The 11,700-nt window shown below is 56.5% G+C and overlaps 2 protein-coding genes across 2 annotated transcripts; both read left to right on the top strand.

The window, feature by feature from the left end:
• The first annotated feature begins 525 nt into the window (after positions 1 to 525).
• On the top strand, positions 526 to 2,320 carry LOC145529979 (uncharacterized). Its single transcript, XM_081550755.1, has 3 exons — positions 526 to 695; positions 1,095 to 1,407; positions 1,658 to 2,320. Exons 1-3 carry the CDS (start codon positions 561 to 563, stop codon positions 2,284 to 2,286), a joined length of 1,077 nt encoding a protein of 358 aa, XP_081406881.1. The 5' UTR covers positions 526 to 560; the 3' UTR covers positions 2,287 to 2,320.
• A 5,840-nt stretch (positions 2,321 to 8,160) lies between these two features.
• Positions 8,161 to 9,955, top strand: LOC145529990 (uncharacterized). Its single transcript, XM_081550768.1, has 3 exons — positions 8,161 to 8,330; positions 8,730 to 9,042; positions 9,293 to 9,955. The coding sequence occupies exons 1-3, from the start codon at positions 8,196 to 8,198 to the stop codon at positions 9,919 to 9,921; spliced, it is 1,077 nt and encodes a 358-aa protein (XP_081406894.1). The 5' UTR covers positions 8,161 to 8,195; the 3' UTR covers positions 9,922 to 9,955.
• The last annotated feature ends 1,745 nt before the right edge of the window (positions 9,956 to 11,700 follow it).

Genomic DNA, 11,700 nt, shown 5'->3' with positions numbered 1-11,700 from the left:
CCTTTTCCTGGGTACCACGGCGCATCCAGGCCTCGTTCTGCCCCATTCTGTGCTGTGTCAGCCCTGGATGGAGTCTTTCTTTCTTAAGTCTCAGCGCAGAAGCTCCACGTGATATCGGCCCCAGGTGGAAAGGCATGGAGCTTCTCGTAGGCCGACAGACCTAGGAAGCAGATGGGAGAATGACCCCCACTCTGCAGATGGAGAGACTGGGGAAACTCTGAGGGGCATACGCTTGTCCAGGGCCACACCACTTATGAGAAGAAGGAGCCTGGTCTGAGAGCAGCGGGGTCCTCGGAGCTCAGGCCCTGGCTGCACCCAGGCCTCCCCAGGGCTGTGGGCTGGGCTGTGTGGCTGTCACTGTGCCTGCACATGGCCTAAGGGGGGTGGTCGAGCAGTCAGAAACCCAGAGATTCCCTTGGGAAGTTTTGGGGAAGGGACCTCAGCACGAACCCCAGGAAATGATGTCACCTGCCGGCAACAGAACCCAACAGAACCCGCAACCCGGGTATCCAGGCCTCCAGAGCGGAGAGGAGCCCCCAGCCAGATCACTTGCTGCCAGGATGTTCTGCTGTTTGCCCCTGCCCAGAGGCCGGGGCCTCAGGAGAGCTCACAGGCAGTGTGCGTGGGCACCCTGTCGACGTTGGCTCAGGGCACCCCCGAGAGGCCTGTGGCCCTTTGCCCGGAGAAACAGAAAGGTAACACGGGGAGCCCCAGGCCGGGCCAGCCCACCTCTCCCATGCCACCCGGAAACACCGGGTCCTTTGCCTGTGTGTGTGGATGCGGGTTTCTCGGGGTGTGTCTCCCTCAAGGAAGCCCAGGCGGATGTGGGGTCAGAAGCCTGCGGGCAAGTTGTGTCCACACCCCAGGGGAGAGCAGGCTGGCTGGGATGGGGAGAGTGCGGGCAGCGCCGGCCGCCCAGGCTGGCCTCACACCCTCAGGTGGGTCTCTTTCCTCCCGGGTGGGGATCTGAGCAGACACACGTCTCTGACCCTTCTGGGAAGAGAAGTTCGAGCAGGCAGAAGCAGCGGCTCCACTGGCCAGGCCCAGCTCGGAAAAGTCCCAGCATGGCTGGCTGACGGTCACTGTCGTTGCAGAGCTTCCCACGTGATGAGGCCGAGGACGGGGACACCCCGTCCACCTCCCGGAGGGAGGGGTCGGAGCACCACCCCCCCGCCCCTGAGGCCCAGTGCAGGCTCCAGGTGAGCGTGCCCACGGAGGCATCAGCCCCACCGGGGGCGAAGCGGAGGCGGGGAAGGCCTGCTGCCGAGACACCACACAGGATACACCCGGCGGCCCAGTCTGAGGCTGCCACGGAGCTCAGCACACCCGGCTCCGACCCAGAGTCCCGAGAACCCCAGCCTCTGAGGCAGCAGGAGGACCTGGAGCCCAGCACGCCAGAGCACAGAGGTGAGGACGCTGGGGCTGGTGCACGGGAGTGTGTGGGGAGGGGGTGCTGAGCTACACAGGGACGAGTCCCCGAAAGATGCTGCTGGGCCTGCAGCAAGCGCTGGCCTCACACCCCCACCCCCATCTTGCACACTTCAGTCCCAAAAGACATCCGACCCTGGGTATTCTTTGGGAATCTCTTGGAAGCTTTCTGTCCCGGGATACGCACATGCCAAGGCTGGCCTGTGGGCAAACTTTGCTTCTCCCCCAGCTCTAGCACTGGCCTCCAACTGGAACCAGGCTCCACTTCCCAGACCTGTCCCTACAGAGGTGGTGGCTCCAGGTGCAGGACCCAGGGATCCACCGAGGGCAGATGGAGAACCGAGACTTGCCCTCGCAGAGACACCAGGCCAGCTGGGTTCTGGCCAGCACACCGGGCAGATCGGATCTCCGTGCCTGCAGGACCCCCAGCCCCAGGCACTGATGTCCCACCCCCTCAGCCAGAACCTCCACCTCCACGTGCACCTGTACCTGCTCGGGCTTTGGCAGGAGAACCCGAGGCAGAGGAGGAGTCACCGCCTCGGCAGGGAGAGCCTGCCCTGGCTCCCGCGCAACACCCAGACGCCGACGATGACTCACCCACCCCTGCAGGAAGAACGAGCCCCCGCTCTGGACAGAGACCCAGAGCCCTTGCCGGAAACACCACGTCCAGGGGAGCGGTCGGCTCTGCCGCCTCCATCCCTGTCGGCTCACCGTGGACGCTGTCAACTCGGTCTGCCCCCAGGGGACATGGAGTTCCTTTCCCCTGAACTGCTTTGCATTTGGTTTGTTTCCACCTTTCTGGTGATGTTTTATTTTTTGTATGGTTTCCTGTATTTTTGTTGGTTAAGTTGGGATTAGTAAACTTTTTCATCATTGTTGCAATTTGGGAACACTGTTGTGTAACTGGTGATACTGTGTTACCATCACCACTTTGTGGTTTCAGACCCGTTTGATCTTTATGCCCCACCCCCCAACAAAGCCTGGATTCAAGGCAAGCACGCCCTGTTCATCCCTCCCCCCGATCCTGAACACAATTTCATCTTTTCTTTCTGCATTCCTTCCTATATTCTTGGTGTCCCCAGTCAATGACTCTCAGTGAAATGACTGAAGGAGTTTCTTTCGGACTCTCCACCTACTGTAAGACTCCATTGGAGAGTTCTCATTTTTATGTCATTTGAACTAGCCTTTGATAGCTGACAGGACGGTGTACGTCCTTTCAAGATATCATGTGCCAAACGAAGCCCTTTTGGCAAATGCCATCATTATCTCCAGGCAGGCATTGCTGTTTGAAGGGTGACATCTCAGCCAGAAGGCAGAGGCTGAGCTCCTCTTGTTGCACCAGCTCCTAAAAGAAGCCAAGAAAGGGAGCTGGAACAACAAACCACCCCAACGCCCAGGAAAGCGTTCTTCACGACAGAAGGCTAGAAAATGACCCAACAACCTTGTGGCCCAGAACCCCTCTAGAAAAATCACTGTTCCATAAAAAAGAGAAACACGTGGGAAGTTCCAAGGAGAGGCAATGCCCATGGCCAGTGTACTTTAGAGACGGCCTGACCGCTCCGGGGAAGACACGCACCGACGGAACCCCTTGGGAAACAGCAGTGAGAGTCCTCACCGTCGTAAGGGTTTCCTCTGGGGACAACCTGCCCTGGGCACCACATGAGGGAGCAGACCGGCTTCTCTTCCTCTGCCCCCACAGCATTCACTCATGAAGGCAGCTCAGGTGTTCTCATGCCCTGCCTGCCTGCCTGCCTGCCTGGCTCATCCGTGAGCTGTGACCACCTCCAGGGCAGGACTCCACCTTCTCCTCTCTGTGTACCGTGAATCTGCACACAGTGGGCTTTCAGAACCTTAGGAGACTTGAGCCATTCCCACTCGAGCCAGAACCCTCCCCAGGAAGGAAAACGGCTGTGGAGTCATTTTGGCCCCAGCACTGGTTCCGAAAGCCTGGCGGCTCCTACAGCCTCTACGGTGTGAAGAGGGAGGTCCCTTTTGACAGAGCTTTCCGGCTGTCAGATCTAAGCTGTTGTTTCACTGTCAGCTGTGTCTCTTCCGTTGCAGCCAGGTGGGCCACGCTGCTCCAAAGGGGCTCACAAGCTGAGTGGCAAGGGAGGTATTGAGAGGACAGGGATGGCTACAACGTGCTGCAAACTGAGTGAGGGTCCCCACAATCCTCAGCAAAGGTCTGTGGTGTGCAAGTGGGGAGTAGAGGGCCCCCAAGTTCCAAAGGAAGGGAGGTACTCGGGAGCTAAAGCCCTTGGCTGCTGTGGTAGCAGCTGCAGATGGCAGCTCGTCCACAGTGCACTTCGAATGAGGTCATATGAGCGGGACTCTGGAAATGGCTCCGAAATCAAGAGAAAGGGGTCAGGGTATGTGGGAATCCGGCGGGGGTGGGGGGTGGATGAAGGAAGGTGTCCTTCCTCTCTCCAGTGCAATTTGGTTTGGTGAGTCTCAAAGCTACCAGATGGCACTTCCCAAGTCAGGCCCCCGCAGGAATCAGGGTGGGCTGCGTGCCTCGGCCCCTGTCACAGGGACAAGCCACACCAGTGGCCTCCCTGAGCTCCAATGGCCGGATCTGGGGGTTCTGTCTGGGTGCACACCTCCTTGCTCTGGCCAAGTTCCCCCCTTCTCTGAGCACCAGCTTCATCCTCTCGAATGAGGACATCGATTGCTACCTTGGCACGTTACTCTCTTCATCCTGTGAAGACTCATTAGGCTTATCCTACAATTACTAGCTGGCCCGAAGAGATATCTCCTGAATCCAGATTAAGCTGGAGTCTCCCAGGCTCATCTGGCATGTCTTCCCTGAAGTCTGCCAAAACCCACACCCTTGCATTTCCAGGGACTCCCCTTAGCCAGCTGGGCAGAAAACCCAGCATGGTTCAAACAAGCTGACAGACAAGCGGGAGAGGACTCACGGGCAGACGGCCTCCCTCAGGTCTCGGGTGGAGCTCTGGGACCACAGCAGCAGCGGGCCATCTCAGCCCCTGGGCTCAGCAGCGCCCTCATTCTCAGGCCGGCGGCTCTGCCCTGAGGGGAGCAGGAAGGTCACCAACTGCCGCAGGCGGACCTCAAGCCCCTCCCACTGCTGGAGCCTGACCTCCCCCGGCCCCACCGCTTCCCCTACCCCAGCAGGACGAGAGCTCGTCTTCCCCTGGCTTCCAACGTGAGGCCCGGCCCTGGGCCCCGATTGGGCACTGCCCCAGTCCGGAGCCAATCACAGTGGCCAGGGAGGTGGAACGCACCGATTGGCCAGGGCCAGGTCATGTGACCATACTCCCCAGGAAACTCAAATATTACCAAGTTTCCCTAACAAACCAATGAACAAAATTATCCAGTAAAGGCAAACCGTACTTTTTAATGAGGCCAATGTCACAGAAAAAAAAAAAAATCCTTCACAATGAACTGCTCAAGGAAGCTACTAAATAAGCTTTCAGAAAAGTTAAGACGTTTTTTTTTTTTTTTAATAGGGTGACGGAGAGCTATACCTTTCCCATCTATGTGAATTTAGGTTTAAACTAGATTTCCCTCGGCTATTATATAAGACAAAAAACCCCACATCACCCCCTTTCACTCCCCCCACCCCCAAAAAGTGTTTTAGTCTATTGAATTTTTGTGTCCTCAGTTGTGTCTGATTCACGGCAACTCACGAACTCTACACAGCCAGGCTCTTCCGTCCATGGAATTCAGGGCAATTTTTTTCTGTCACAGCAAATGCCCACCCTGGGTGATCCAAAGGCAAGGGCTCAGAGGCTCCTGAGAGACTAACTCCTTTCAGCTGAGCACAGAGCTGGCTCCTCACTGGGATGCCTGTGGCCTGGGGCTCCCAGAGGGGAGAGCAGCACTCGCCCCACCGTGTGGTCACTGCTGGAAGTGCAGGCTGCTCCTCACTCCCCCTTGACAGTGTCCCTGAGGGCAGAACAGTGGGAATCTACTCAAGGTGGAAACGCAAACTCCGATGCAACCAAACTTCCCACAAGGTCTCCAAAACCACTCAGGAACAGGGAATTGGAAACTGCAGGGCATGACATGAATGGAGATGGAGACTTGACACCTTACACCGAGTTCACTTCCAGTTATCCCTAGACAAAGTTTCCATGAAAACTTGTCACAAATCTAGAAGAACAATGAGCAGAAACCGGACACGTGCTTTGAGTCTTCACACACAAAACAAAAAGGCAGCCCACAAAACAACCCAGAGAATACAGTGGACTTTGCAAAATCAAAGATATCTACTGTGGGAAAGACCTCATTACAAAAGCAAAAGACAGGTCATACATCGCGAGACGAATGAGTGGAAACACAAAGCTTCTCAAGGATGTGTCTCCAAACAGACAAAGAACACCAACACGACAAGCCTGTGAAAACTAGGGAAAGGTCTGAAGGGACAGCAGACTGAGGAAGACACACACAGAGTATCCCGGATGATGTCCAGCACTGAGGGCCTGAAGAAACAACAGTCTAGTTGCACTCCCTCAGGCCTGTGTGACCCTGGATGAGGCCTCTGTTTCCCGGTGGCTCTGAGAGATGGACAGGGAGGAAGGGGAAGAGAAATCACTTGCATTTCTAATACTCACAGCAAAGTCTTCCAATGAGAAGGGAATTATCACCCCCACTGACAATGCCATTCACTGAAGTGATACCCACGAGTCCATCTAACCCAGAAGGGAAGGAAGGACCTGTTCTCACAAAACGGCGAGAGATGGAAGAAGGAAGATCAAGCCCACACCAACCAATGGAAAGAGAAGCTGTGCTCAGGGCTTGAAAGAATTCCTATTGGGAAAATGATGTCACAGCCCCACAAGGCAATCCACAGCTTCGATGCTATTCCTCCCAAAATGCCAATGCATTTTCGCACCGAACAAAGAATTGCAAAAGGGGTACGGAAACAGAAAAGAGCCTAAATTGTCAATACAATCCGACGAAAAAGCCCCGATACGGACATCCAAGGTTGTGTGAAAGGAAATTAGACGACCAAACTAGGATCCTCAGGAGAGTATCGGAGAAGGCGATGGCGACCCACTCCAGTACTCTTGCCTGGAAAACGCCCTGGACGGAGGAGCCTGGTAGGCTGCAGGCCATGGGGTCGCGCAGAGTCAGACACGACTGAAGTGACTTAGGCGCAGCGGCAGCAGCAGGACAGTATGCTATTGGGAATACAACAACACACACAGATCCAGATCGATGGAATAAAGTTGAGGGTCCAGAAACAAACCCCGGCATCCATGGTCAACTCATCTCTGACACAAAAGGGGAGAATATCCAAATGGGAACAAGAAAGCCTCTTCAATAAATGTCCATGGGAAAACCAGACAGCTACATCTGAAGAACGCTATTGGTTTTGATCTCACACCACCTCAATATCGGGGAAAAACCTCACCCTAAAGACTGATGTCATGAGATAGCTAGAAAGAAGCGTAGGTCAAAGGCTCCTTAACATCAGAGTCTCCTTGCCATTTGCTGGGCGGAGGTAGAAATGGGTCTCTTCAAGTAAGGGAAAGAGGAAAACGAAGTACGCCAATGGGTTTCCATCCAATGGAACCTCTTCACAACAGAGAAGCTAAGCATTCAGAAATGCAAAAGATGGGAAACGGAACATGAGAGACTCCTTGCAAGTGGTGTATCTGAGAAGGGGTTCATATGGAAAGAGACGAAGAATGCACAGCACTCAGATTCCAAGAAACACCACCACCACCCTTGACCCTTCCCCCATGACCAACTCCGACCTAAAGCCTTTCTCTCCCTCTAACCTATCCCTAAAACATAACCCTCATCTAATCATATACATGTGCATTCCTAGCATCCATCCATCCACACACGAGAGAGAAAGAGGAAGACACAGACTGAATCGAGAAGGGAAAAGAGAGGGACACAGACAGAGAGAGACACGGAACCAAAGAGAGGAAAGGAGTCGATGGTCCAGACTTTTCATCAATCTGTCTCGAAGGTAGAAGCAATGACAGCGCCCATCCACCCCAGAAGGGGGAAAAGGACGGAAGGTTTGGAGAGGAAAAGACAAGAACGCAGGGAGCCATTAGAAGCTCAGCCACCCGCAGAAGCCGAGCTGGGACACTTGAACAGAATCTCAATGGAAACAGAGGACCAGAAAGTTGGCTACTCTTTTCTATAAGAGAGGGAGACCTTCGAGTCTTCCTTTCGGTCCTCCAACTTGGATGCGGGGTCTCAAAACACTCAGGAGGGGGAGTGCCTTTTCCTGGGTACCACGGCGCATCCAGGCCTCGTTCTGCCCCATTCTGTGCTGTGTCAGCCCTGGATGGAGTCTTTCTTTCTGAAGTCTCAGCGCACAAGCTCCACGTGATATCGGCCCCAGGTGGAAAGGCATGGAGCTGCTCGTAGGCCGACAGACCTAGGAAGCAGATGGGAGAATGACCCCCACTCTGCAGATGGAGAGACTGGGGAAACTCTGAGGGGCATACGCTTGTCCAGGGCCACACCACTTATGAGAAGAAGGAGCCTGGTCTGAGAGCAGCGGGGTCCTCGGAGCTCAGGCCCTGGCTGCACCCAGGCCTCCCCAGGGCTGTGGGCTGGGCTGTGTGGCTGTCACTGTGCCTGCACATGGCCTAAGGGGGGTGGTCGAGCAGTCAGAAACCCAGAGATTCCCTTGGGAAGTTTTGGGGAAGGGACCTCAGCACGAACCCCAGGAAATGATGTCACCTGCCGGCAACAGAACCCAACAGAACCCGCAACCCGGGTATCCAGGCCTCCAGAGCGGAGAGGAGCCCCCAGCCAGATCACTTGCTGCCAGGATGTTCTGCTGTTTGCCCCTGCCCAGAGGCCGGGGCCTCAGGAGAGCTCACAGGCAGTGTGCGTGGGCACCCTGTCGACGTTGGCTCAGGGCACCCCCGAGAGGCCTGTGGCCCTTTGCCCGGAGAAACAGAAAGGTAACACGGGGAGCCCCAGGCCGGGCCAGCCCACCTCTCCCATGCCACCCGGAAACACCGGGTCCTTTGCCTGTGTGTGTGGATGCGGGTTTCTCGGGGTGTGTCTCCCTCAAGGAAGCCCAGGCGGATGTGGGGTCAGAAGCCTGCGGGCAAGTTGTGTCCACACCCCAGGGGAGAGCAGGCTGGCTGGGATGGGGAGAGTGCGGGCAGCGCCGGCCGCCCAGGCTGGCCTCACACCCTCAGGTGGGTCTCTTTCCTCCCGGGTGGGGATCTGAGCAGACACACGTCTCTGACCCTTCTGGGAAGAGAAGTTCGAGCAGGCAGAAGCAGCGGCTCCACTGGCCAGGCCCAGCTCGGAAAAGTCCCAGCATGGCTGGCTGACGGTCACTGTCGTTGCAGAGCTTCCCACGTGATGAGGCCGAGGACGGGGACACCCCGTCCACCTCCCGGAGGGAGGGGTCGGAGCACCACCCCCCCGCCCCTGAGGCCCAGTGCAGGCTCCAGGTGAGCGTGCCCACGGAGGCATCAGCCCCACCGGGGGCGAAGCGGAGGCGGGGAAGGCCTGCTGCCGAGACACCACACAGGATACACCCGGCGGCCCAGTCTGAGGCTGCCACGGAGCTCAGCACACCCGGCTCCGACCCAGAGTCCCGAGAACCCCAGCCTCTGAGGCAGCAGGAGGACCTGGAGCCCAGCACGCCAGAGCACAGAGGTGAGGACGCTGGGGCTGGTGCACGGGAGTGTGTTGGGAGGGGGTGCTGAGCTACACAGGGACGAGTCCCCGAAAGATGCTGCTGGGCCTGCAGCAAGCGCTGGCCTCACACCCCCACCCCCATCTTGCACACTTCAGTCCCAAAAGACATCCGACCCTGGGTATTCTTTGGGAATCTCTTGGAAGCTTTCTGTCCCGGGATACGCACATGCCAAGGCTGGCCTGTGGGCAAACTTTGCTTCTCCCCCAGCTCTAGCACTGGCCTCCAACTGGAACCAGGCTCCACTTCCCAGACCTGTCCCTACAGAGGTGGTGGCTCCAGGTGCAGGACCCAGGGATCCACCGAGGGCAGATGGAGAACCGAGACTTGCCCTCGCAGAGACACCAGGCCAGCTGGGTTCTGGCCAGCACACCGGGCAGATCGGATCTCCGTGCCTGCAGGACCCCCAGCCCCAGGCACTGATGTCCCACCCCCTCAGCCAGAACCTCCACCTCCACGTGCACCTGTACCTGCTCGGGCTTTGGCAGGAGAACCCGAGGCAGAGGAGGAGTCACCGCCTCGGCAGGGAGAGCCTGCCCTGGCTCCCGCGCAACACCCAGACGCCGACGATGACTCACCCACCCCTGCAGGAAGAACGAGCCCCCGCTCTGGACAGAGACCCAGAGCCCTTGCCGGAAACACCACGTCCAGGGGAGCGGTCGGCTCTGCCGCCTCCATCCCTGTCGGCTCACCGTGGACGCTGTCAACTCGGTCTGCCCCCAGGGGACATGGAGTTCCTTTCCCCTGAACTGCTTTGCATTTGGTTTGTTTCCACCTTTCTGGTGATGTTTTATTTTTTGTATGGTTTCCTGTATTTTTGTTGGTTAAGTTGGGATTAGTAAACTTTTTCATCATTGTTGCAATTTGGGAACACTGTTGTGTAACTGGTGATACTGTGTTACCATCACCACTTTGTGGTTTCAGACCCGTTTGATCTTTATGCCCCACCCCCCAACAAAGCCTGGTTTCAAGGCAAGCACGCCCTGTTCATCCCTCCCCCCGATCCTGAACACAATTTCATCTTTTCTTTCTGCATTCCTTCCTATATTCTTGGTGTCCCCAGTCAATGACTCTCAGTGAAATGACTGAAGGAGTTTCTTTCGGACTCTCCACCTACTGTAAGACTCCATTGGAGAGTTCTCATTTTTATGTCATTTGAACTAGCCTTTGATAGCTGACAGGACGGTGTACGTCCTTTCAAGATATCATGTGCCAAACGAAGCCCTTTTGGCAAATGCCATCATTATCTCCAGGCAGGCATTGCTGTTTGAAGGGTGACATCTCAGCCAGAAGGCAGAGGCTGAGCTCCTCTTGTTGCACCAGCTCCCAAAAGAAGCCAAGAAAGGGAGCTGGAACAACAAACCACCCCAACGCCCAGGAAAGCGTTCTTCACGACAGAAGGCTAGAAAATGACCCAACAACCTTGTGGCCCAGAACCCCTCTAGAAAAATCACTGTTCCATAAAAAAGAGAAACACGTGGGAAGTTCCAAGGAGAGGCAATGCCCATGGCCAGTGTACTTTAGAGACGGCCTGACCGCTCCGGGGAAGACACGCACCGACGGAACCCCTTGGGAAACAGCAGTGAGAGTCCTCACCGTCGTAAGGGTTTCCTCTGGGGACAACCTGCCCTGGGCACCACATGAGGGAGCAGACCGGCTTCTCTTCCTCTGCCCCCACAGCATTCACTCATGAAGGCAGCTCAGGTGTTCTCATGCCCTGCCTGCCTGCCTGCCTGCCTGGCTCATCCGTGAGCTGTGACCACCTCCAGGGCAGGACTCCACCTTCTCCTCTCTGTGTACCGTGAATCTGCACACAGTGGGCTTTCAGAACCTTAGGAGACTTGAGCCATTCCCACTCGAGCCAGAACCCTCCCCAGGAAGGAAAACGGCTGTGGAGTCATTTTGGCCCCAGCACTGGTTCCGAAAGCCTGGCGGCTCCTACAGCCTCTACGGTGTGAAGAGGGAGGTCCCTTTTGACAGAGCTTTCCGGCTGTCAGATCTAAGCTGTTGTTTCACTGTCAGCTGTGTCTCTTCCGTTGCAGCCAGGTGGGCCACGCTGCTCCAAAGGGGCTCACAAGCTGAGTGGCAAGGGAGGTATTGAGAGGACAGGGATGGCTACAACGTGCTGCAAACTGAGTGAGGGTCCCCACAATCCTCAGCAAAGGTCTGTGGTGTGCAAGTGGGGAGTAGAGGGCCCCCAAGTTCCAAAGGAAGGGAGGTACTCGGGAGCTAAAGCCCTTGGCTGCTGTGGTAGCAGCTGCAGATGGCAGCTCGTCCACAGTGCACTTCGAATGAGGTCATATGAGCGGGACTCTGGAAATGGCTCCGAAATCAAGAGAAAGGGGTCAGGGTATGTGGGAATCCGGCGGGGGTGGGGGGTGGATGAAGGAAGGTGTCCTTCCTCTCTCCAGTGCAATTTGGTTTGGTGAGTCTCAAAGCTACCAGATGGCACTTCCCAAGTCAGGCCCCCGCAGGAATCAGGGTGGGCTGCGTGCCTCGGCCCCTGCCACAGGGACAAGCCACACCAGTGGCCTCCCTGAGCTCCAATGGCCGGATCTGGGGGTTCTGTCTGGGTGCACACCTCCTTGCTCTGGCCAAGTTCCCCCCTTCTCTGAGCA

Source organism: Giraffa tippelskirchi, chromosome 12 (genome assembly GCF_054371585.1).
Source record: "Giraffa tippelskirchi isolate mGirTip1 chromosome 12, T2T-mGirTip1v1.2.pri, whole genome shotgun sequence".
Lineage (NCBI taxonomy): Eukaryota > Metazoa > Chordata > Mammalia > Artiodactyla > Giraffidae > Giraffa > Giraffa tippelskirchi.
Note: the sequence above shows the minus strand (reverse complement) of the source record. Positions and strands in the feature narration are given on the sequence as shown.

Excerpts from the sequence above, each read along its gene's own strand:
- LOC145529979 (XM_081550755.1), top strand. The coding sequence starts at position 561 with ATGTTCTGCTGTTTGCCCCTGCCCAGAGGCCGGGGCCTCAGGAGAGCT. Across the intron at positions 696-1,094 it reads TTGCCCGGAGAAACAGAAAG|AGCTTCCCACGTGATGAGGC; the intron begins GTAACACGGGGA and ends CTGTCGTTGCAG. Across the intron at positions 1,408-1,657 it reads CAGCACGCCAGAGCACAGAG|CTCTAGCACTGGCCTCCAAC; the intron begins GTGAGGACGCTG and ends CTTCTCCCCCAG.
- LOC145529990 (XM_081550768.1), top strand. The coding sequence starts at position 8,196 with ATGTTCTGCTGTTTGCCCCTGCCCAGAGGCCGGGGCCTCAGGAGAGCT. Across the intron at positions 8,331-8,729 it reads TTGCCCGGAGAAACAGAAAG|AGCTTCCCACGTGATGAGGC; the intron begins GTAACACGGGGA and ends CTGTCGTTGCAG. Across the intron at positions 9,043-9,292 it reads CAGCACGCCAGAGCACAGAG|CTCTAGCACTGGCCTCCAAC; the intron begins GTGAGGACGCTG and ends CTTCTCCCCCAG.